The following is a 27,388-nucleotide window of genomic DNA, read 5'->3' on the forward strand; positions in this document are numbered from 1 at the left end:
CTGACAGCAGCAGCTCCGTTTGTCCTTAGATATGATTCCCATCAAAGTTTGATCATTTGTTCTAAATCACATTGAACTTTAAGAGTTACTTAAGTCTTAATACTGTATTGTTTAACCTTAGGAGGCACACTTCAGTCTGTTTAAATGACTGTTGAATAATACTTTACAGAATTACATTAGTCTTCTTTTTAACCTATTTGAAATAAAAATTTTGTTCTGTAATTGTTATTTAAATGTTCATGTTTATTGAAAACTAATACTGAGTGCAGGTTATCAGAGTTGTTGTTTGCCTTTAAAATCTACTGATAGTTTTTGAGAAGTGACTACCTTAAGGCTACCTTAAGTCATTTACACGGAAACATGCAAATTAGTGTGAATGTAAAAACAAATCGTGATAAAATCGAGATCGTGATTTTATCATTAGAGAATCGTGATATAAAATTTTTGCCATATCGCCCACCCCTAGGAAGAGGGCAGCAGTACAACAAAGCAGTAAGTTATAACCAATATGGCTGGACAAGAAAAAAGGAATGCCACACTTCTTCAACAAAAGTTCCATGAAAGATGCAGCCACTGGATGCAAACAGTTAAAGCAGAAAAAGGTAAATATAGACATACAGTGAGAACAAAAAAGGATCAGGGAGAAACTGGGGAAGAGAAAGCGAGTGGGATGTGCAAAAGCAGGGCAGCTGTGTATGTGCAACACTGATATAGCTTTCCTGGGATGCATTCAGAAACCTCATATAGATTTTAAAATGTAAAATTAGTTAGTGGACTTGTGAACTGTTGGTAGAAATGTTGGTCAGCAGTGTGGTCACAGCCACTGACGGGTGGAATCATCCTCTTTTCACTAGTCATGCTGTAGTTGATGCAGTTTGACAGGATGTCAGATCCTGCAGGAGGCTGACGGGCAGCCTGTACAGCTCTGTAGGACACCCATCACCCATAATCCTTAGCTACATTAGTTACCCACACCTCCTTCCCTGAGTCTAAGAATAAAAGTTTTGTGACGAGGTGGAAAACAAGAATCCATCGCCCTGAGATGTGTTCAGATGGCGTTACAGTTGAGAGGGGGGCAGAGTGGCTGAGTCAGTGAACAAGAAAAGCTGACTCATATTCACAAACCTCGACACTGGTCTGTAATGTCTGCATGGAACAGAACTGTGAGAAACAAAAAAAGGTTTTACCCAGACAAGACACATTTTTAATGCACTACTTAGACCATAATATTATAGCTAAAACTAAAATCAGTTTGCACTGGTTCAACAGCTTTGTTTAAAGAGTTTGCCTTGACAAACCTAGCCTTTTACCCTGCTTGCTAAGAGAGTATAACATGGTGTTTCACCGCAAAATCTTGAAAGAGCCTGTTGAGGTAAATACATCGCCTGCTCAAATATGAGTCTACAACACCATTCCAACTACAAACAAAAACCAGAATCATGTCCATCTACTACAAACAATCACTGTACCTTTTCTCTCCACACTGCATCCCCACTAATAAAACCAAAAATATTACATACATCTCTAAATGTAAATGTAAGTACCCATGCAATAAGCAGGTTAAGTCCAGCCAGCAACCAAGCTGTTATAGCGAATTGTGTATTTTTACATTACAGCCAATCACAGTTTACTCATTGATTTGTACACTTGACAAGCAAGATGGCTGAATATGGCAGAAACCAAAACCTAGGATAACTGCCGCTCTCTTTTGTCCCATGTCAATCCAATGAAATGGAGCTGACTCACTGTCCCATATTTACAGTTTGGAAAACGATGTTTTTTGGACTCAATGTGAGTCACACAGGCTATTTCCGCTAGGCGTTCTTGTATAGAAAGTAACAATATGCATCAGCGAACTTCAGTCCCATGTAGAGTGAGATTAAAATTGGCTGTCATGCTGTGAAAAGTTGAGCAAAAAAAAAAAAGAGTTTTACAGACAAACATCAGGTTCCGGATGACTGAGCACAGTGTGCCAGAGCCGCAGGACAAGAGCTCAGTGTCATTTCACAGCTTTAAGAGGAGGGCTGGATGCTGGCAAAGGATTTTGGGGAAGAGAACAGAGGGAGGTGGGAGGAGGAGGGGCACTAATCCAAATACATCCCTGCCAGTCTAAACACACACACACACACACACACATATACACAACTACACGTACACACATGATGAGAGGCCAAAAGGTCAGCAGTGTGTGCCTGGTTTAATTATGATGAAATCCTACAGCAGTGATGTGAACAGCACCCAGGTGCATCCTGGGAAGACAGGCTGTCACCAATCTGTCAGGGCCTGTCACGGTTCGGACACACACTTGCTCACCTGCACACACACACACACACACACACACACAAACACATGCTCACACTCAATTTCTGTCAAAATCACACAGACAGCCATGTTCAAACTATTTACACTCTCACCATCAGCTGTTAGTAAAGTACAAGGACAAACGTTTAGGCCATTTTAGTTTTGGCACATAGCGGCTGAAACAGTGAAATTAAAGATGCTAAAATGTGTCACAGTCACAAAGTGAACAGTATATTACAGCAATTAAAAGTTCTAAATATCATGAACTCATCCACTAAAGATGAGTCAATTAGTGGCAATAATCATATATTGTTATAAAGATGTATGCATTAGACACTATTATGCTACAAATCATGTGCAAGTTTGCAAATCACATCTAGCCTGTTAGAAAACCTAATTAGCAATAGTTTGACAGCATTTGTGTCCTTTAGCATGCTAGCTCAATTTGCCTACCATCTTCTGTGTCTGCTACCACCCCTAATTAGACAGACTAACATAAATATGAACTGAAACCTTTCAGCCATGTGCTTATATACAGGTGTAATGGTACTTTTTATCTTTTTATTTTTTACATCACTTATCTAGCATAACTACACAAGCTAGTTCCCACCAGGGAGTGACACTGAATGACACCCGTTTGACTCTGTTTATATGAATGTGCTATGTTTTAAAGACTTATAGTCTCAAAGTTCATTTTAGTGGCAAAATTAGCACCAAAACATCCATAATTCTTCTTCACTAGAATTGATAAAACAAAGCTGGAAGTCCTTACCTTGAAGTGGTCCAACATGTCCAGTTATATATCCAGTCCTTGATTATGTAAATTCCTTTGGTCCATGAGTCCACAGTTCAAAACAAACCCGAACAGGAAAAGTATTCCAAGTTGCAAAAACTTTGATGTGAGTCTAACATATCGGTTTTATATAATGAACGAAACTTTTAAGCGGACGCTATTTCCGGAGCTTTCTAGTCGACGTATTCGGGGTACGTTTGTTTTTCGAGCTTGCTAACAACAAAATGGCGGTGTACACGCAACTTGATATTAACTCGTCACACCTGCACAGCCTTAATTGGAGAACAAGCGCTCCCACTTGACCAACGGTCTCCCCTTGCGATACCAATGGAAGTAGCTGCGTTCTAGACCCCGTCGGAAATCGTAATTTTGAATTGTACATATTACATCAACCACATTATGTGTTCATCAGCCACATTTGTGTGACATCAAACAACTACTTCTCTGTAGTGTGGGTATGTATTATTTTTCTCCAGGTTCACATGAATGAAATATATTTTACTGCACTTTTATCCTAATAGAAGGTGAGAAAACTACAAATTACGAGTATCAGTGAACGCATCGAGAGTTCACAGAAGATAATGAAGAATCAATCTAATCAAAGATTTGTAGAAATTATTTAGAATGTTTATGCATTAATTTATATGGATTAAATGTTCTATTACTTGGATTTAAATATATTTTTAATGAGTATGAATTTATAGATAACAAGAAAGTCTTTAGATTTTAAAATACTTTTATTTCATAAACAATATCTAAATTCAACTTGTTTGGTCACATACATACACAGCAAGGATAGAAAATGCTTGAGTTAGAATAAGAGACAAAACAACAAGAAAAGGGGCATTCCTATTGGCTTGTTGAGCTCATCTAGTGAAGATGGTGGTGAAGGTTGAACGACTGGCCCGGCTATTACAACCTTCTCCCCTGATCAAGTGTCTTGGATGATATAATCTGTGAGTCATGTTTCAAATATTATCTGCTACAGTTTCTTTTTAATTCAAACCAGGGAGGGAAAACAATTGAACACTTGGCACCCTTCCCATCTTCTGCTCTCCTCACTTCTCACTCCTGGTGTGGTTACATTAGAAACAATGAAAGCATGGTAGTGAGCCATCAGTGTCTCACAACAAGACAGAAATAAATCTATGTAGTGAAAAGACAACATTTTGGTCCATGGTGTAAAGAGAGCTAGAAAAGATTCACATTGTTTCCCCGTCTGCAAACAGGGCTAGAGTAGTTCTTTACATGTTGGAAGACCTTCACCTGTGTGGCTAGACTATCATAATTCATCTCTAATATATAGCCAAATATTGCGAATATTGTGCAAGATCAAAGACACTATTTGTGCAAAGAATGTGTGCTCCTCTACTATAAAAGCTCCGACAGGTTTCAGTTTTTAGAAAAGTTTCCCACAATAGAACGACACTAAGGACAACACTAAGAAGGCATTTGCTGTATAGAATACCTTTTTGCTGTAGATCAATTGGAAATGCCTTAAATAATACACCAAAATGCACACATCACAAAAGCCATTCACGTTATGTTAGAAAGAAAATCCCACAGGTCGAGGGGCTGTGTGTGTGTGTCTCTCTCTCTCTTCAGGGGGAAAAATGTGGAGAACACTCGATTCTCCTTTCTGTACAGTGTGATCCGTCCGTCCGCTGGTCCATCTGTCCCTCTGTCTCCGGACTCACCTGGCGAAGCTACAGTGAGGTGAGGCGTGGAGGAGGAGGAGGAGCGGCTGAGAGGTCGGTGAGCAGTGCCTCACCGTGCTGTGCCTGAGACAAACTGTGCAAACGCTACTGTGCTCTTCATCCTCTGGGGCTACCACCACCACTGCTACCCTATCAGCAGGTACAGTAGCCACTTCAGAGGAGGCTGTGGATGTGTGTGTGTGTGTGTGATACAAACGTTGGCCAGGCAGTGATAACTCGGGTCTCGCTGTGAGCAAACTGTAAACAGTAGATTCAGTTTTTATGTACAGGCAACAATAAAACATGTCCTTTCTTCTTTGGGGGTTGGTGCAGAAAAGAACCCCACATCAGTTCACTGTTTGGCTTCACAAAACAAACAAACATTTTTTTTTTTCTCTTTTAAATTTCTTGTCTTTCAGTGCTATTTCGGCAGTCTGTGGTATCAAATATATCCAGAGGTCGTTTCTATTTCTCCTCAGTTGCTGATTAATCAGTTGTTATGAGGTAACCAAGGAGTAGATCATACTGAAACACAAGAAGAAGAAACAGGAAACACAGACAGTGAGTACATTCAAATCTATATATTGTTATTATAATACTCAGAATGTGTTGGTATTCGTGTTTTTTTTAATGATATTGGAACAGAGTCTGGTCATTGTCATCTGGTCAGCATCGTAGCCGTGTGTCCTCATTGTGTAACAAGGTAATTATTCAGACTACCATGAGCCCCCTGCAGCTTTTCAAAAAACATCATTATTACACAAATCTCGTTTCCTCACTGAGTCTGATTTTTTTTTTGTAAACCCTGATATTATCTAGAAAAATATTTTATTATGGGTCCAACCATGTTAGTATAAACTTATAGACTGTATATAACCATGGATGAATCGAACAATTAGGTTCCTGAAAGTGTGTCCCAATGTTGGCAACTTTACCGTCACACACTTAATTATATTCCATATTCTACAGTTTTTGGAAACACATACAGTGGATGAAATAACTCTCATTTACTGTAGAGATAACGTCCACCAATTAGATCAATGTTTCACTAACAAAATAATCACAACAATCCACTGAGGATCTCCCATCAGCATGTCAAGGAACCATGCATATGAAAGATGAAGAGGTGCCTTTCACTGTCCACATCGTAGGGCTGTCATCACACCTAAACCAATGGCTGTAGCTACCACCGACGCCCAAACCTTGGAATTTGTTTCCAAGTTGGCTTTAAGAAAAGCCATGTAGTACTTGGATGCTGCTCAATCAAGCCAGCTGACACAAGGATTTTAGATGCACATCTTTGCAAGGTGTTATGGTATTGGTGATCATGTTAGCAGACTTCAGTAATTATTTATTAGCTTCGAGAAATCGTGAAAAACCTTTATTTGTATGAAGTCCGGCTCTTTTATATTACCATCTTTTAAAAGGTGACATGAAACTTTAAATAGTTTACTGTTCCGTGTGGCATTGACTATACAAATTGACAAAATATAGGTCAAGATATAGTTAGTATAGTGGAATGCCATTTTTGCACATTTCATATTTTATCACTTTTTTGACATCTGCTTTTGTAGAACCCTGACTACGGCCATGACTAAAACACACACATAACAGGACACAGAGCCTGGCAGCCTCACACAAATAAACTGCTCTGTTTAGAAAAACGGTCAGACGTTAAATCACCCTGAATTTAGAAGTCGTATTTTTCCTAAAGCTGCAGGGAGCTCTATGCGACTCTCACAAATCTCTGCAAGACAGGTAAAGAAAGGTGCAAAGCTGGTAAAACTGACGGAGCAGCAAGTCTAACAACACCTCCTTCTATTATTTATTTATTTCTGTAGATCCTATTTAGGCATGATGTTGGTAAAGTATAGGAAATAGTATTTTTATAAAAAGAAAAATAGACACATGCAAATATCACTGCAGACTTGTAAATAACACTCTTTGTTACATTTTCTTGAATTAAATATCACCATTTTACATTTTTAGGTTTTTACCATGACCTAAAAATGTAAACAACAACAATCCTTCCTGGCATGTTTGTGTTGTTTTTTTTGTTTTTTTTATGCTGCACAAAAGTTGCCACTGAATGCAAAATAAAAAGGAAAAGCTGATGAGCATCATGTAATGCAATGATTATGTGCAAAACAAGCTGTCAAACACACATTTGGAGCAAAGTGTTTCCACCAGAGTTTTTTTTTCTCTCCAACCACTGACACTGATGTGTTTCAGTGTGATGGACATACAGTGCTATAGAGTCATTTGCTCTGTGATGTTTACCTGGAAAAAAAAAATATACAGAGAATAACGATGGACTGCGTGAAACAACAACAGCAGCACAAATCACAGATTGGCGGATTCGACACTTCTTGTCTCACTGAGCTCACTGTGACTTGACAAGAACAGATCAGCACCTCGCTGACAGTAACTAACAAATGTTTGTGTTCATCCCAGAGGCGTCCTTCAGCTCCTGACACCCCTGTTAATCTCTGCTGGTGAGAAGGATGCAAGTTCACGCTGTTGACTAATGAATATCCATGGACAGAAAGAGAGACGAAAAGGTGGTGCAGCAACAGAGAGAGAGAGAGAGAGAGCTCTAAAGTGAATGTCCTGGTTTTTCCTAAGGAACTCAGCATCCTCCCATTTAAGCCTCTGAGACTGGCTTCATTAATTGGGAGATTGACTTGTAGCTCTTTAAATTACAGCTTCTTCACTTTCACAGGCTAATTAGACATTAACTAAACATAATGTATGCTAAAATATGAGTTGTTACATGAGATGTTGCAGCAAACAGGGATACTCCCAGACTACAAGAGCTTCTACAGAGCCCCTCTGATGACATGGTCAAAAAAAAAAAAAAAAATCATGGTCACAAAATATGTATAACTCATTGTACCTGCTGCCCGGGGAGGGCGCTCCCATGCGCCTCGTCAATAACAATACTAATTTGTGGCCACAATTTATTTATTTTTTGACCATATCATCAGAGGGGCTCCGTAAGCTTCAGAAGAACTGAGTTAAGATAAATCCAACAGGTCAGGCTGGGTTTGTCATGTGTCAGCACATGAAACATCCAAAGTGCCATGATCAGCAAAGCAAATGCAAGGTCTACATGTGTTCTTCATACGACACCTTATTATTCAGTAACGATGTGTGTTAATGAGGCAACGTCCAATTACGGTAACTGTAATTGTAGGACTGTGCAGGTGTGCATGTAATGTATGAGGTGGAACCTTATCATTTCTGTCAGCCTTTTTTAAGCAAAATTTGATTCTAAGTTTTTTGTTTCCTGTATTTTTTAGAAGTTTACAAAATACTGCATTGACCACTATACACCACAATAAAGTGACATGATCAACCTGTGGGAAATTGTACTAGATTTGCAGCTGATGAGCATAATTAAAACTTTAAAAAAGTATTTTGACATTGTGACGCAAAAAACTGTGGGAAATGTAAAAGTCTCAAGGCTCACAGTTCCAATTATTCACTAAATGTTGCAAATTAGAGCATATAGCGTGTCCTTAGATTAACTTTGTGTGTTTGTCGACCACAAAAATAAAGAAATAAAAATACCATATTCCCTCATCAGAGGCAAAATGGAGGCCAGCAACACATACAATGGCTGGGTGTCCACATACTTTTGCTATAGAGTGCATAGTCTGTATCACCATCTATATCACAGCACTGCCTTATCTTTAAAGTGCCTTTTTAACACTTAATCTGAGGATAATCTGCTTCTGACGGCCTGCAATTTAGATGGGAGGACTTGTTGACCCACGACAAACGCTGAAACCGTGATATACAATCACAACAGCTCCATGGTGCAACTGGAGGTCAGCAATTCTAATGTATGTTTGCAACCAAATACCAAAGCATCACAGCAGCAAATATTTCAAATCACTTCGGGTCGACTGAAACATGCACTCCGCTGAACATCGTAATGTTAGAGAACAAAGTGGATGCTGCTGCTTCATTGAAAAATGTGGATATATGTACAGATATATGTTCAGTAGATAAACCATTAAAAGAATGCACACAAATGGAGTTCAGCACTTAAATTACAGAAATATGCTAAATACATGAGTCATGTAATAATTTCTCTGAGAAAATTTTTTACATCAAGCGTCCTTTAGTGACAGATGTCGCCTATTTCATGATCCATTAGCTTTTAACATCTGTCTGGTTAATGAGCCAATGCTAACTGTGTGTGTGTGTGTGATAGAGAGACAGAGAGAGAGAGCAAATGGGGGAATTCCAAGAGTTCATGCTCTGGGAAAAAAAAAAACTGAAAAACATCATAAAAACACAAAGGTTAAGTCATGTACCGCACACAGGTAGCAGCATCCACCAACATGCTAAGGAGCAGTGTTAAAAAAACCCAAGCTGAGGAAGGACAGAAAACCTGAAATTGTCTTGCAAGAAAGAAGAAAAGGTATTTGTTACTGAAGTGCACCACATTCCACACACAGCATCCCTGTGACTGAAACGACAGGTGAAAGGAAAGGAAGACGGTAAGAGATTGGAAGGGAGAGGTCAAAGGTCACACTCCAAGGGAAGACTCCATTACTCAGGCAGGGGGTCATTATCATCCAGTGTTAGGAGTAGGCACAGCCGAGGAGGGTGGGACAACACAGAGCTCTGCGAATGCTGGGTGTGAGAAAAATGGAAAAATAGAAGGCGGATTGGCTCTTAATTTGAAAAGTAATTCTTCGGTCATTGGCTCCTTATTCTTTCTTTATCTATTGTAAATTATATGAAGCCATTTCAAAAACATCTAAACCTCCCCACCAACCTTTGAGCCTGTGCGTCTCTTGTCCAGCTGTGCCCAGATCAGGAGTCAAAATCAGGAGTAATTGCAGTGAATCATCGGCGCCACATAACCTCCACCAAAAAAAAAACGATTCTGAATCACCCGCCACCCGGGTGAGGAGGTGAACGCTCCGGTGGAGCTGTGTGTTCATCTGTGCCCGTGAGGGCATGCACAATCTCATTATGTGCATACAGTGGGTGTGTGGGTGTGTGTGTGTGTATGTGATGTGTGCCAGCAAGATTTATCGTGAAGGATCTTTAGGTCATGGATGCAGGCGAGTGGTTTTTGGGGGAGCGGTGGATAAACGAAGGTCGAGAAAACAGACACAGGCCCCACAGTGGAGGATTCAGGCTGCTTCACTTCCAATTCAACCACATTCATCATGTTATAATGAGCATCACTGTAGTTGTATGTAGTATGTCAGAGTTCACTTTTTAAATTGGTTATTTGAAAATCTGCACAATAATAGCAGGATCTGCAATTAATGGTTCAATTCAAATTAAATCACATGTATTCCCTTCTTGGCTTAGGCTGGTATTTAAATGATACTTGTATAGCTGATCTCAGTCTAACAGATTTAAGGTAGTTTGAAGTAGGCAGGTGGCTAAATACACAATCTATGACAACTTCCAGCTGTCATGCATGATTTAAAGATTACTAACTACTAATAAATGATCATAAGTAGTAGCTAGCTAAATAATTAAATAAATAAATATATTACACCATGTCTAAAATGTCTTTGGAACCGCAAGAACCGATTATCTTGAACTTGGTGGAACTGGAAGTGAATGCACCATCACCTTGTACAGTAGAATACCTCACTGCTGCTGCTGCTGCTGCCGCCGCCAGTGGTCTCTAGAGGAGGATGGGATGGAGTGAGATGGAGAAGCAATATGATTAAAGGGCAAGATGAATGCTAATAGCAAGCAGGTGTTCATGACACAAACACTATACCCAGATTAAGTTGAAACGCCTTACGATCAGAAGGTCAAGTCACACCAGTTATTTCATGTTTTGGTACTAGAAAGACTAGTTAAAGCCCCTACAGTCATCACAGACATGATGTCCAAGAGTTTAAATCGAGACAACTGGACTCAAGGATTGTTTTTGGAAGATGTTTCACCACTTCCCCGGAGTGGCTTCTTCTGTCCTGCTGCTGTTGTTTGAGAGTTGTAAACAGGTGAGAGCTGGTGCCTCGGCCCTCCTCCTCTGTTCAGAGAGGGTTTTTTTCAGTTTCACATAGATGGCTTCTTTGACTCCTCTTTCAAACCATCTGTCTTCTCTGTCTAGAATGTGGACATTCTTGTCCTCAAAGGAGTGGCCGCTGTCTTTAAGGTGTAGGTGAACTGGCTCTCCTGTGCTGTGACATCCTTCTGTGTAGTGGTTGTTTGGTTTCTACGATATAAAGTTCAGAGCGTTCCTCACTGCACTGAACTGCATTGGCTACATCGCTCTGTCTGTCCCTGGGAGTTTTGTCCTTGGCAACTCTGTCCTTTCATCCCTTCCTAGCAGGTTTTATCCACAACCTTATTCAAACCTTCGCAATGGCCCGTTAACTAGTCCTGCACAGGGCCCTGACACAGTTTCAGGTTGTTACCTGTTACCTACCAACAAGAGGGATCCTAGTCATGTGAGTTCCTCAAAGATCCACACGAAAACGTCCTGAGCACATAAAACCACAGATTCCCCACCAGAACAGCAGCAGAACTGAAAAAGCCACAAAATGTCTTTAAAAAAAAAACAATCCTTGAGTCCAGTTGCCTTGATTTAAACTCTTGGACATGACTATGAGCTGGATGAATGAGGGCATCCACAGACACAGACGTGATCTGTTTATATCTTCAACCTGTCAAAAAGACGCCCTCATCTGCTGACAGATGTACACTGTAAGCACTGATATGAAGATGGATGAGCATACATATGAGTGTAACACAGAAGCTTCTGGGTTTTTGTTTTTTCCCCTTCAAATTCCTACCATGCCAGGAGGGAGCATTTTACAATTTTCCTGTCACCAATATCTCAGGGATCAATCAACCTCCGCTGTATGTTAATGCATGTGTTGATTTCATATAAAGATATCAGCATCACATTCACCAAAAATACCTTTAAATCCACTTTGTTGTAAAGATAAGAACCTCATCTTTCTGACAAGAGGATTATAATAATAACACGAATTATAAAATGTTGTGTAACAGCCCAACACTTGCTCATGGTGTTGCTTTTCTACCTGTGTGATAATGCTGTGATCATCAACAGCACCTAGAGCTTAAAAAAACATTATTCTCCCTACACAGATGGGACCTTTTTAGCAATCACAACATTATCACCCACATACAAGAACAACTCCATGTTAAAGTTGCAATCCTTTTTGGGTTTAAAAAAAAAATCCTCTTCTGAGCTACTGATAAAGAAAAAAAATTAAAAATCCATATAACCACCACAGCCCATTGCTTTTATATTTTTACCTGACAGATCAAAACACTGTGGTGGTCATATGACCAAGGGTTTCTTCTCAAAAGGTCTGACTGTACTACCACAAAAAACGAAAGTCAAAAAAATATAAGGATTGTACCTTTAAGTGTTTCCATTGATAAGACCTATTAGAGGGATATATCCAGGTTCCACACACTGCAGCACCCACATGACACATGGAACAAGAATCCGGAGTGATTAATAACAGCATAGTTAGAAACGAACAGCAAAAATCTGTGCATTATTATTATTATTATTATTATTATATAACAGCAAGATCAGGGAATGTCAGACACATCACATAGCAATCGACAGAACATGTATGTCAAGTATTATCAGTATAGCAGCTACCTTTGTATGCATAAGAAAAATAGAACACATATCCAACGTGCAGCCGTTTTATCCCTCTGCTGTCCACCAAAGCGTTAGCAGTGGTGCTAGTCAATGAAGTAAAGAATCAAATTCTCTTAACATCACATGCATTAGCAGCAAGTGGGCCTACATCTAAGCATTATTAACCTGACAGACCTGCAGTATGTGGAAGGACATGCATGTGATTGCCAGAGAAATGGTTACTTTATTCAGTGATTTGCACTCACATTATTTCACCAGAGCTGAGAAATCAAACCCAATGAAATGACCCATGAATTAATCATACCACCAATCAACATGTGGGTTAAGTAATTATTTAGCTTCCATTCAAAGTTTTGTAACAGTTTCAATCAGATTAATGTAATCTCTTTAGATGTAATCCAATTATCTCCCCATGATGCCCACCCCGTGCTCACCAGTAGAGATAGTAGAAGAAGGAGAGGACGAAGAAGGACAGCTTGCACCAGGCCTCCTTCAGGCAGAACTTGAGCGTGTCGCCATTCATCACGGATGCTGGGTCGTAGAGCAGCTCCTTAGTGTCCGTTGGGGAATGGAAGTACCTGCCACAGAGGGCAAAGACCACACCACGGGTAGTTGACCCGTTCCAGACCCCCCGAAGGTAGGGTAGGGGGGAGGAGAGAGAGAGGCCACAACGATGGGAGGGAGGAAATGGGGGGAAGAAGACAGTATGGAAAAAGATGGCACGATGAATTCATGGTGACACCATCATGCAGGAGACGTGGGTGAAATAGTATTTGAATGCGTTGGTGGAAACAGACCATGTGACCAGAGCAGTGATCAATGGCCTGTTAAGCTTCAAATCTGGAAACAGTTTAAGGCAAGGTGCTTTTTAATGTTTACATCATCAGCTAACCAAGTCATTGTGTGGGGCTACCTGTCCAGAACTGGCACGTCTACAGAATGCTAACAGTTACCTTAAAATACTGTTCAATGCTAGAAGCATGTCCACAGCCTAGATTTAAAAACCAAAACTTTGCCTGTCCAGGAATGCCTCAGTACAGTTAGCATTCAAGTAGTAGAACAACATGCTACTACAGTGGCTAATTAGCTACCCTGGAACAATGCTACATTTGTTATCCCCATCTGGGATTGAGCATGCAATCTTTGTGAAAAATATATATTCTTACTTATTACTCAATTTCCCCACAGGGATTAATAAAGTAAATCTTAATCTTAATCTTAATCTTAATCTTCAATTTATACATTTATATAATTCATTTTATTGCACAATGTTCAACTTCCCAAGATAAACAAGATAGATTTTTAACATTTGAATAAATATTTCAAATATATTTTCACCCAGGTCAGTTATGCAGTTTTAACATGTATCAGGGCTGGAGTTCGTTCTGAGTTTGCAGATCTGGTCTGCTCAGTATGTGAATTACAAATCAAACTGCACTACATAATAGCAACGTTTAATAAAAGCTTTTAGTGAATTTTCAATATGGTTTAAATTACAACCATTTATCACTCGCTGTCAGATTCACAAGCCAAGGAGAAAATCCACTCCGCTGTATTGCTATGCATTTAGTATAATCAATATTTGTGAACACAGCTCTCTTAAAGCGATATAATATAATAAAGATATGCAGTGTTTCCCAAAAAAAAAAACACTGCTAAAGATTAACAGCGGAGCATGGTTGGGGATTTGTGGGATGTTTCCTGGAGCTTTTACATTCCAGGGAGACTCAGCAGAGCTGTTGGAATTATGACATAGAAAATATGCCATATGGGAAATGAGACATGAAGAGGGAATTGCTGCAGCCTGTTGCTTTAAGAGAGAGCGGTTTATGTACTGATACACACTAACTGCATTGGAGAATGCCCCGTAACGAACTCCAGAACTGATACAAATGAACAGGACTCTCCAACATGGATTACCATAAATAAATGTAATAGACCAGTTGCATAAAGACAGTCGTCGGCTTCTGGCTTCTATAGGTCTCTAATTGTGTGTTGCATGGTTTTGTGAGTACCAGACTCCAACCAAGAAGCTGCTGTCTTTCTGCATGTGGTCTGACTGATCATAACCCGGGCTAACAGATGGCTTATGCATGCCCATACTGTATGTTAACATATGTACATTGATAGCTCACAGCTGGGAAATGGATCACTCTTCATAAATGAATTACAATGTACATTCACTGTTTACATCTCTATGTCGTCTCATGCATGCATCTCGATGTCGCACGAAGGTTTTGTAATGAGTCACTGATTGTAAGTCCCATGTATTTCAATTCAAGATACATGCACAAATGGCTGAGGGTGAGGAAAACAGGGTTATTGTAGCTGACATTTTCATCATAAAAACGCATTAATAATAAAACAACATCCATTGACACATTCATTGCACAATTCCCCTGAGCAAATGTTGCAGACAAGACAAAAGATAACAGTCCATTTGACACACATTCATACTGCAGAGACACTCAAAGAGGACAAACACACACAGCAAAAAAAGAAAATTTAACTAAACGTAACTACAAGCAAAAACAAAACCTAACAGTGAGTGAAAGCTAAGCGGTTAGCGCCGTTTATAGCAACATGTCAGGGTGATGCAAACCCCAGACTCCAGACCCCAGGTGGTCTTCTCAGCAGCATTATAGTGCAATCTTTGTATGGAAATGACTTCATGCTTGGTTTGGTTCTTGCAGGATTTTTGGAGTTACCAAGCGGCAACCTTCGGGGATCGGCCGAAGTGTCATAACATATAGTTCACGCTGCAACCGCTGGGGGCTGGCTCCAGAAGCGAGTCATTTCCCATAGACTCCCATGTTAAAATGTCCAACTTCACAGCAGAAATGTTTACAGCCTGGTACAAAAAACCATTCTGCTCTCAGATGATAAGCTCTTTTCTAGTGTCAACTGTAAAGGGGGGTGAATTTATTTATAACTCACTTGTTTTAATGATATTCGGACTTAAAATTACACATAATTATAGGCGTTGCAGCTTTGAGTGACAGGTGGTTGATGTATCACAGCGCGGGTTTCCTGCTAATGCAATCACCCAACCTCCTCAACTCTGCTTGTGCGCCTCCTCTTTGTCCATATTTAGAGTTTTAGCGGCCTGCGACACTGCCAACATGGCGACGGTCGGACCGCCCCGGAGCCTCCCACCAAGCCTCCCACCGAGCCTCAAAACGGCTCTTCAGAAACAAGCGGGTTACGTCAAGGAAGCTTTGTTCATAGTTTTTACTGTCAATGGGAGTTACATACCACTGACTGGTCACTACCAGTCCTTCTTTTGTATTTACATTTAGACTATTATTATTATTATTGCATTTTTTCCACCATTGTTGTCAGTCTAGGCTCTTGAAAAGCCTTTCCAGCAACATCTGTAAACTCTGCAGAGCATCACATGGACGTCAGGACAGCATGCATGCCTTCACAGACACAGCCAGCTTCCCTACCTCCCTCACTCTCCTCTGAATCACCTTGTCAATATTAGATCTCTCAGCCATCACTCACTGGCTTCCTCTCCTCTCTCCTGACTCCTCTTCCTGCTATTCCCTCCTTGATCCTCCTCTGTCTCTTGTCTTGCACTCTCTTCCTTTTCCTTCTGTCCTCTCATCTCTCAGCTGCAGCATCTGTAGCCGGTGGGCATCTGGCACGGTCTCCATTTAATGAGACAGCAAGATGTTTTTCTCTCCGTCTCTAACTTCAACCAGCTGAGCACAGGAGCTTAAACTAATCAGGCTGCCAGCAGTTCAAATCTAACCCAGCGACCAACAGCAACAAAGACAGCAACAGACAAAGAAGGAGGAACAAAGAAAATCTGAAGATCACTGACTTGTGACCCATTTTCCAGACACTTCCTTGTGGAGAGATAAGTGTTATATATACTTGCTTTAACTGTGCATTTTCTGCAGAGCATCAGATGTGTTCATACATCAAACTACCAAAAATGTTTTGTGTTAGAAACAAATCCCATGAAAAAAACAACCCAACAAAAAAGGATTCTTTCTTTTTTCTTTTTTTAATTGTTGTCTCCAAAACCCATTATATTGTACCTCTGCTGTTCAAAATCAATAAAACAACATTATATTGTGGGCAGCAGTGGGTCAGTGGTATAGCAGGGTTGTCCAGTAACTGGAAGGTTGGTAGTTCAATCCCAACTCCTCCCTAGTCACTGTTGTGTGTCCTTGGGCAAGACACTTTACCTGCATAGTCTCCAGTGTACTCACTGGTGTATGGCGCTCTTTGCTGGGCTGCCTTAAGCAATTTCCCCATTGTGGGACTAATAAAGGTTTCAAATTTCAAATTTAAATTTAATTTAATTATCCTGCTGCAATTGGTGCACAGAATGTGTATTAATCCATAGCTGAAAAGAGAGTGGGTTGGTTTGCTATAAGGTGTTCCCAGTATTTAAGTAGGGCGTGGTCATCAACACAATGTGAAGAAACAACAACTACAAACTATTGAATTCAGCATGCTAACCTGCTAGCCATGGACTAGCTAGCCCTTTGCGTGATACTACTTTTAACCACCAGATGGGACAAGTGAGTCAACATACTCTGCCCTCAGTGCAACAAGAGAGAAAAGCGTAGTAGTAGGATCTGCTAGTGTTCATGTCTAGTATAGAAATCATCCACCAACCAGCTTGTATGCTGATCTGCTGGGTAGGTACCAGGGTTTGATTCCTACATGTAGTCTGATTTCAGAAGTTGCAGGTGGATGCCTTAGAACAGGCCTGGTGTCAAAAGACACACACAAAAAGCCAGACAGCACTTCTGTAAAATATGAGCTTCAATGAAGCTGACTCTTGGCCTCGCTACTTGATGCTGCATGTGTTGAAATCATAGAATCAAAGATTTCACCAGTGTGAACTCATCTATTGAGTCAATATCAGGGCACACATCTGATATTAACCCCGTGTTGGTGCACTGAGCTCTGGTGGCACCGTTAGCTTACAGACCAACAGAAATGCTCACAGTGGTGGCTGGTGTGTTTTCATCAACTTGGAGCTAGTTTCTAGTTACTCCACTGATGGTGGTTCACAATTTTGCTTTGAATGATCATACAAAAAAAATTAGTGTGCTTTATTCTGCATCCTTCATTCATTTAATGATACTTTCAGTCAGTAAATATGTATGTGTGTAATTATAGCACAGCACACCATGATGAAAGTGGCTGCCATATCTTTATTTGTTCAAGAAAGGGAACACAAAAGCTGGATCCATACTCCGCGAGACAAAGACATTTTTCCCCCCTGCAGACGTTACGCCCACAAAATGACGTCATTTTTTGTCTCTGACCGCCCGCTGATCCGCACTCCTGTGCACAGGGTCCGGGCCGAACTTTGTCTTTCAAGGCTGTGCGGCAACCATGCTGTGATTGGTCGGAATTTATTGTGGGCGTGATGAAAGTGGAGAAGCGCAAGAGCCTCTCCATTTATATAGGTGTATAAACAGCGCTGATTCAACAGATTTAGATAAGACCATACCGGTTTTGCATGATGAGCAATAAAAGAAAGAAAGGCAAGTCAGGGTGATTTGTCACCAATAACTCCAGACGGCCGTTCACACATACCAGATGGTGACTGTTATTACCATTCTATATACTCCTACATATATATATATATATATATATACATATATATATATATATACATATATATATATATATATAATATGATGGTCAGGATAGTTACCTCCATGTGTTGTAGAAGAGCAGAGGAATGTTGAGGCCCACAGTCAGCCACTCCTGTGCACACAGGAACATGATGCAGAACAGCCCATGGATGGAGTACTCTGGCAGCACCAGCTACAGAACACAGAGAGGAAGCACAGTGTTATGAAAAAGAACTCTTTCTCCTTCCAGTTCCTCCTCACTGCATGACCCAGAACTATATATAACGAAAACTAAAGGGCAGTTGGTTAGCACATGTCTCATTATCATTTTAATGCCCACTGGTGTAGTAAAACACCTCAAGCATCATCATTAGCATTCAAATCCGTAGCCTAGCCTATATTTACCAACAGAAAATCTGTCTATCTGCATGCATTCCAAATGGCTAAATGCCCCTTTTCAGATTATGAAGAGCTTAGCTTCACAATGGGCAGCACACACTGATGGCAGGCCTCCATCGTTAACATAATAACTGAAGGGCTCGGCCCTCCGAATGCAGGAAGCATCACAACGTCCCGGTGAACAGTAGGGGTGAGAATATGAGTTCTCACCACCAGCACTCCACACACCTACCTAAGAGACAAACCTCACTTTTGTTCTCCAAAATAAAAATACAATAGGGGGAAGCTAAAAGTAGCTTATACAGTTTTATGAATATTTTTTTTTTCACTTTTACAAAAGTTACAGTAACATACTGAATAAGAGAGTTTGTTGAAACTTTTACATGCAGCCTAATGCTCGACCTAAAACAAATAAAATACAAATGTTAAAGGGAGAACGGCTTTATGTGGAGTGTCTACAGAGACCAGTGTTTAGGCCAGTGCTCTGTTGTACACAAACACATTTAAAAAAAAAAAAGGTTCCTAACATGAGTTTATCACATCAACTGGGCATCATGTTTGCATTTGTTCATCTCATGCTTGTACACACGTCCATTTGCAGCTTCCTGAACATTAACAGCCATCACAACAGTAAACAGCTTGTCAGTGAGTAACCACCGTATTTTTCTGACTATAGGAGTATAAGCCGCGCATAGGGTGTGTGGTATGCTAATAGCATACCGTACGTTAGGCATTAGCATTATGTTAACGTAACACATTGATGGCTATTCAGCTACATGAATCCTAAAATGAACTCAATAGTTGTCGGATAACTATAGCATAAGGAACAAAACAAGTTTATTAAACTCTCCATCTCACTCCAAATCAGTAAATCCATTGAATTCTTCTTTCTCTGCGTCGTTCTGAACAACTCTGCCAACTACGAAGGTAGACAAACCTAGAGTGCCCTCTAGCAGCTGTCAGTGTGAAAACAACAAACATGTGAAATTATATATTTACATATATAAGTCGCACCTGAGTATAAGTCGCATGCCCAGCCAAAGGATGAAAAAAGGTTCGACTTATAGTCCGAAAAATACGGTACTAGAGTTGAGGGGTAAACACTGGACTTGAAAAAAAACCTAAAATTGTCTGGATTTTTTTCTCTTTAAAAATAAATGTGTGACTTAAAACTGTAAAGTCTTTCTCTTTAATGACAACTCATGATGTATCCATTATGTTAAGTCTATTGATGTCAATGAAAGTTACACTTATTCGCCCAAAATTGTGAACTTGGTGAGAACTTGGCGAGCAATAAATCGTAAGTAATTTGTGCATCTTTGCCTCCTGATGTATTAACCATGCATCACATTTAGATTACACAACACACTTTTTCTAACATGTGGGAGATGTCATTCAAGCAGTAAAGCCTGGATTGCCCCACCACCCCACATAGGTGCTTCTGCAACTGCCTCTCTTGCAAATCCTTGTGAACACCTGAATAACCCAGATGTCTTAGTCCGCTTAATCTTCAGCAGCTTTTCACCGCTGTGCTTAATGTAATTCACAAAGAAAGCCACTTCACTACTCATGTATATTTAACATTGTACAGGGCGGCGCATTATGGTGCCATTCTGGACCGCCTGGCCTTGAACATTACTGTATGCGCTGCCAAAAAGAGGCAGTGTTCTGGATGCATTATTCAGATGGCTACATGCCTCTTAATAACACAAAAACACATTTTCACTGAATAGCTCTTCAACAGCAGGAGACCACAAAACTGCTGCTAAGACAAAACCTAAATATATCCATTTGCTTTCACACATGCAGCGGGGAAGCTCCGCACACATTACACGCAACACTGCTGCACGCATGTTGTGTACAGGAATACACACACACACATACACACACACACACAAACACACACACACCTCCCTGATTCAATCACTGAGCTTATGACTTGACCTCTTGTTACAATCTATAGTTCTTTAGAGATTTAGAAAAATATTGTAGGAAATAAACAAAACGAAAATATTTTTATTGGCCAAAAAAAAAAAAACGTTGGTGGGAAGCCAGTGATTAGGACACACTGAGAATACTGAAAAAAATGTCATAATTTCCAAATCCAGCACCCCTTTTCTGCCTTGTTCTTCCTTCTTCTGTATTGTCAGGGCAATTGATATTGCAGTTTGCAAACTTCAATACTACGTCCGCAGTGTGGAGAAAGACTCATGTTTAATTGTCTTACAGTCATCTGGGTTAGGGTTTGAAGCGCAGTGTAAACCAACTTTGAGCCACAAGTTGGCAGCTAGAAGCCAAAATGAGATGCCATAAAAAGATTGATGCTTTGCCTGCACACACATATGACATCTCAGTCATCACTCTAAAGGCCTGACACCCAGCTAACGATCAGAGGCTGTATTTCCTCCGAGTTGGGGGGTGACTGTGACACTATGTCCTTTGCAAAATCACCTGGCACGTACACAATCCTGCACTCTCATTCGTGCAGCAGTGGACCTACTGCTCTATGAATACATACATATATTTCACGGATGGTGTCAGGAATAGTTCAGTTAAAGTTGGACCCAAACGCAGACAAACTCAGGGAACTAAGTTCAACAGAAAGGTGAGCTTTAAAGATGCAAAAAAAAAGAGTTCCAAAAAAAAAAAAAAAAAAAAAAAAAGCCAAACACTCAAGGGGCACTAAAATATCTGACAAGGAATAAGGGAACCCAAACAGCTTAAATACACAAGAGCTGGGAGGACAATGAGACACATGTGAAACACATTAGGGCAGGAAACACAGGAGGAACTAAAACACACAGACACACAAGGAAACAGGGCCTTTCAAAATAAAACAGGAAATAACCAAAACAAGCCACAAATGATACCAAATACCATCCATCCCATCCATTATCTGAACCATGACAGTAAAAAATATGGACAGAGCTTCCGTGACGTCGACCCGTTTGTTTCCGAAGAGCCGTTTTGAAGCTCGGTGGGAGGCTCCGGGAGGCTCTGACCGGAGGCATGTTGCCAGCGTTACGTCCACCAAAACTACAAATATGGACAAAGAGGGGGAGCTCGAGCAGAGTTTAGAGGGGCGAGCGATCGTCGAGGCAGGAAACTCGCGCTGTGATACGGCAACCGTCTGTCGCTCAAGCGGCAACGCCCTTAATTATGCCTAATTTTAAGTCCGAATATAATTAAAACAAGTGAGTTGTAAAAAAATTCCCCCCCTGTACAATTGACACTAGAAGGGAACCTATCATTTGAGACCAGAATGTTTTTTGTACCAGGCTGTAAACATGTTCATTTCTGCTGTGAAGTTGGTCATTTTAACATGGGAGTCTATGGGAAATGACTCGCTTTTGGAGCCAGCCCCCAGTGGTTGCGGCGTGAATTACAAGTTTTGACACTTCCGCATGGGCTTCAAGTTTGAGTCCCGAAGGTTGCCGCTTGATCTGAACCCGCTCTATCTAGGCTGGAGCCTATCCCAGCTGTCTATGGGTGAGAGGCGGGGTCCTGGACAGGTCACCATTCCATCACAGTGCAACATGCAGACAGACACACTCACACCTACAGGCAATTTTAGAATCACCAGTTAACCTAACAAGCACATCGTTAGAGTGTGGGAGGAAGCCGGAGTACCTGGAGAAAACCCACGCAGGCACAGGGAGAACGTGCAAACCAAATACCAAAATAACCAATACATAGTTACACTAAAATAACCTCTTAGAGGAATCATATGACTGACTCAACTGTCAGCAGTCAGACGTAGAGGTAGCAGGTCCCTACAGTGGTTGAGGAAACATACAAATAAAGTGTTTATTTACACCAGAATATTGACACTCTGAGCAGAGAGGAGAGAGGCCTATTTGCACTCTGGATCCAGTTGTCTCACTGCAGACTTATTCAGTCAAGGTCTGCTGAACAGTCAGGCATATTTGTGTGAACAGCTGTGCTGGGATGTGTTGTTTTTCATAAACATCTCACATCACTCAAACAGAAACAGTCACCATGTTTGTTATTTACGGTCACACAGATTGTATCTAGTCCGGCCGTCATCAAAATTAGCTCTCAACCTGACCCAGAAATCCTCCAGAACTTAATTTTTAGTAGTTTATTAGTTCATGGCTCAGTTTCTGTGACATGTTTGTTGTTGTCGGTACAAATGTAATAAATAATTAGACTATGTATTCAAATGATATTATTTTTTGCTTGGTCAACACAGAAATAAATTGGACTTGACCTGACTTGACTGGTGACCCTGCTGTGACTCCTGTGTGTGTGTGTCTATTGGAGCAAACATGCATTAGCAATTTCCATGCTAATGGATTTATAAAATATTCGTCTGACTTCAATCACAGACTGTCTAGCACGTCCTCAGAAGTGTGTGTGTGTGTTTACTGAGGGACCCATCTGGGACTAAGCCTGGCTAGGACTGGAGATCTGATCCCCTCGCTGTGGCGCCCAGGGGCCACCCTTACACCCATCTGATCCACCCAGCAGCAGCACTGATGACGCTTCATTCTTGGAGGAATCTATATTTTTACCCCACTAGCTTCAAGTTTCCCATGATGCACTGTAGACTTTAGAACATTCTGTACTTCTGAGAGCACTCGCAGCACTGTGGATGCATGAATGCTCAGCGTAAAAGTATGAAGTTGTGTTTATTTCTTTTGCTAAATTTTGACAAGCACTAGATAAACTGCAGCATATTACTATGGAAACAATATGACACCTCTGTGACACTCAAAAAAAGCGCATTCACAAGTTGTTTTTTTTAATGCTTCAGGTTGTCAAGTGTTCGTGTTCGTTTTTTTGGGATGTTTGAAAAGCTATTCTCCTTCTCAGAGTCACATCTCAGCCAAACCTCCTCCAGAATCTATATTTTTGGACATAGTGTGATTTACACTTTCTAAGGATATTATTATCCCTCATGTCCATCACATAATCATACACACACATCCCCAAATCTGATTAGAGAGGAAAGAGAAAGACCAGATTTTAAACTTTCCATGATAACTATCTCTAGATTAATCTTACATTCAGCATACTTTCAGTGGTGTTCTATTACCAAAAATGTAATATTCCATAAATTCACTGAGCAACTGGGACTGTTATAAGAACAATAGACCTAAGAGTGAAAAAAAGAACATTTAAATTTGTAGTTAAGCCAGCAGTCCCTGAATTCCTCATGCATTATGTATGAAGTAATCAACGAGGGAAGGATGTAGAAAGGTAAAAGCAGAATGACAGAATAAGATAAAGGGAAATTGAGAAACCAATAATGAGACACAGAGGAGTTAGCATCAGTTCTATACTCTGACCTCTAAACTGCTGCATGGGGGATTTGATCATTCTGACTGGTTAAGAGATATCAGTTCATGCATCATCTAAAAGCTGAAGAGTCCACACCAAACACAAGCAACAACTTAATCGTGTGCCATCTTTGGAACCTACACAGATTCAGGAAACTATTCAGGGATTTTAGAAAGTATCCTTAATAACATTTTTTATGGGGATCAGCAACCAGCTGGCATAACACCCCCATAAAAATAACTAGGCTCCAGGAGTAATTTGTATCATGGTGGTATCAAGTGACAACTTCCAGATGACCTTACTGCAGTGCCTGGAGTGGCCACTAGAGGGTGACTTTCTGATTTAGTTTATTTTCTGGTCTAAAATGATCCAAAATGAATGTTTTACACCAAACAAATGCCAAGGCTCAGACGGCTAAGAGCTACTGTACTGTCAACATAACATATATTTGGCTAAATTCTGGGTTTATGCTTTGCAGAACCAATGCACACCAACATAAGCAAACTAGCTGCTACACATATAAGCCTTTGCTAATGTCAGATCGCTAACAATGTTTTCATCTAACTCAGGTTCTCCAAAAGGGGCAAGAACACCTTTATCATCATCATCAGTCTCTCCAGAGAAAAAGTGTGCCTACTTGTTTGCTCTTTCAGATCATTAGCCTTATGCTGATGCAAATGGCTTCTAGACCTCTTACTGCACATCACCAACCAACATGGTAAATGAGAGCTCCTGCCCTACTCCTTTCACAGCCCAAGTGGAACCTGACAGTGCTGCCTCGAATCCCCATCAACCTCTCCAAGTCCAATTAGCGAGGCCACCCACCATGGAGTGTGTTCACTCGCAGCTGAAAAGAGGCTGGACAGCTTTTCAAATGTGACTTTTCAGGCAGTGCTGCTCTCCTGCTCTGAGAGAGGGGAACGCCAGGTCACTGAGCAACACACACTACTAATGAAGGAAATAAATAAAGAGAGGACAAAAGAGATGAGGGCAAGGCGGAGAAAAGACGCCGCTGAACAGGCACACCGCCGGCTGTGCAGCAGGTATGAAAGCACGGAGATCAGTGCACATCAATACAGGGATTCACTCCGTGGCTGCACTCTCAGACTTTGATTTGGCAGACTGGCAGACCTGAGAGGAAAATCTGACTTTAGCCGACATGCGCAGATTAAAAAAAAACACCCAGTCTCTCATGTTTCTGTCAACACATCGCATACAGTGACAATGTTAAGTACCATTTTTGACAAGTGCAACATTACTGCAAAATGACTAATTAAAAATACAAACATGATCCTGCTGCTGTATTCTGACAGAATCAGATGGGCAAAATTAAACCCATGGAGTTTTGAGATATATATATATAACATGGTTATATTGTCAGAGACTGCAAGTGAAGGCTGTTTACTGGAATTTTACAATTCTACTACAAGGTAATGAAAAAAAAATGGAGTGACTTCAAGGCTGACCCCTGAGTTAGAGGGAGAAATGACCAAATTGTTCCTCAAGGTTAATTTTGTGTTCCATAAAGTTACCTTGAACCATCAGCTCTGATTTCTCAGTTGGAATCAGTTTTATTCCCTTGTCTAATATAAAATCTAATTTAATATATTATGCAGTCACAGCCAATCAATGGAGACAGTAAAGCACCAATCAAAAGAGCAAATCTAAATAAAGAAGAACTTATCAACAAGATGTGAAGAAATAACAGAGATGCCTCAGGTATTGTGTTGCAGAGATATCTATTGAAATTTGCAGAGCTCTAGTCCCTTGTGTGCATACTGGCAACCAAAGGAGCAAAGTTGGGCCACTACATGAGCTTCAGAACTGCTCTTCAAGGACATCGGGAGGGGTTTGAACTGCTTTACCTGCAGTCTATGATCCTGATTCAAACACTGATGTGTCAGTCTGAAAAAGCTTTGTTGTTTTTGTCCATCACACGAGCTACAAAAGCTCAACTAAATCCTGAATATCCCACAATGCAACACACAGTTTTACTGAAAATGATCTCCCACATAGGAAGGACAACATGTGTTGCATGAAACAGCATCAAGCCCCGGCAAACACTGTGGGCGTGTATGTTGAGAGGACACAGGAAGCGAGTCGACTGCAGATGAAAACCACAGATGCACAGGAGCTACCTTGCCAAATGGGAAACATATGGTCCCCTCCTTCTTCAATCTGCCACATCCATCCTCATCACATGCACCACAGTCTGCTCCACCTAACTCGTTTAGGTTCACTCACTCTCTGGATGAGGCTTTGGATGATCATTTTAGCTGCAGTCGCTTTTCCTTCCCTGCTTAAGATAAAAAATGGAACGCCAATTACTGTCTCACATCGCTTCAGAACGGGCAGCTGTAATTAATCTTGGTGAGAAATAATTGTACATATTTTACGACCTTTAAATGATTTATATTCCTCTGAGATGCTGCTTTTACCTGTTCGAACAGAATACAGATGAAACAAAGCCATAATGAGAAGGCGTCGGCTAGGTGGAGGACGTCTCACCATCTCAACCAATCAGCAGCTCAGTTAAAAGTCAGAAGGTGAATTAAACTTTACATTTATACAATTCACCTTTCTTACTTTAGCATCTCCATTTAGAAAAAAACACTACATCAATATGATTTAACTACGCATATCTCATAAGCTAAAAAAATACAGTCAGTATTTTTGCACCCTTTAAGAACCATCCTCTTTCTGTGCTTTAACTAAGTGACCCCTGTAAGCATTTAAAAATGAGGATTGGCCTCTTGCAGCACACACAGTATAACAAGTAATGTTTTGTCTTAACACTTGTGAAAGCATCATGACAAGTGTAAAAGAAATACGTTTAGACTTGAGAAAAATGATTCTTAATGCCTACAAAGCTGAAGAGGAAACATGTTTATCAAAGTGCCTCCAAGAACTGGTGTGAGAGGGTTTATCAAGAAGAAGAAGTCCAAAGAGAGTCAAACAGGGCAGAACAAGACTGGCAGAAGTAGGAAGTGAAACATGTGGAAGACTCTGGACAGAAAACTAGAAATGTGTCTGAAGACGTGAGAACAACAACAACTGCCAAGACACAGGTAAAAGACAGTCACTAGAGTCCTGCACAGGAATGGACTGCCAGGTTATAGACCAAGAAACACACCAAGCCAACTGACTCAGCTGACTGCCTCATTATTTATTTATTTATTTTTCCATTTTGGGAATAATAATAATTTTGTGTACAAGGTATAATGTAAGCTTTCTAGATAAAAAAATGTTGGTTGGAAATGTGTTAGTTTGAAGAATGACATTTTTTTAGGGGGCTAATAATGTAATAATGTTGTCTCTAACTGTATGGTGGTCAGGATGGGTTGAAGCTGTAGCTGTTTTTATAATCTGCTGCTGTCATCTTTACAGCCTTGTTAAGCCTCCTGTTCAATATATCAGCATATACTTTGATGAGTAGTAAAATCTGATCCCGTTGACCATAATTTTCCTTTAATACGCTCTCTGTTGAATCGCTAAGTTACTAAAATATTGACGTTTTCAAGATATAATGATGTAGCATAACAGCAGGCCTACCCAGGAACTGCTTTCATTGATCACAGAGCTGCTGAGAGACCACTTTCCCCTGAGCTCAAACATCAAAGGGTTCTCTTATTCAGCTTAAATAAACTTG

At 40.5% G+C, this 27,388-nt stretch overlaps 1 protein-coding gene across 2 annotated transcripts in view; it reads right to left on the minus strand.

Annotated features, from left to right (window-relative positions):
- Nucleotides 1–5,288: 5,288 nt before the first annotated feature.
- Nucleotides 5,289–27,388, minus strand: part of cnih3 (cornichon family AMPA receptor auxiliary protein 3) — a 57,193-nt gene continuing 35,093 nt past the window's right edge. For both annotated transcript variants that reach the window (XM_028397448.1, XM_028397447.1), the window contains 3 exons: nucleotides 18,117–18,229; nucleotides 12,862–13,005; nucleotides 5,289–5,316 (listed from right to left, as the gene is read on the minus strand). In XM_028397448.1, coding sequence (XP_028253249.1) covers nucleotides 5,289–5,316; nucleotides 12,862–13,005; nucleotides 18,117–18,229 — 285 coding nt within the window. The remainder of the gene's footprint in view (nucleotides 5,317–12,861; nucleotides 13,006–18,116; nucleotides 18,230–27,388) is intronic.

This window comes from Parambassis ranga, chromosome 24 (genome assembly GCF_900634625.1).
Source record: "Parambassis ranga chromosome 24, fParRan2.1, whole genome shotgun sequence".
In the NCBI taxonomy this organism is placed as follows: Eukaryota; Metazoa; Chordata; class Actinopteri; family Ambassidae; genus Parambassis; species Parambassis ranga.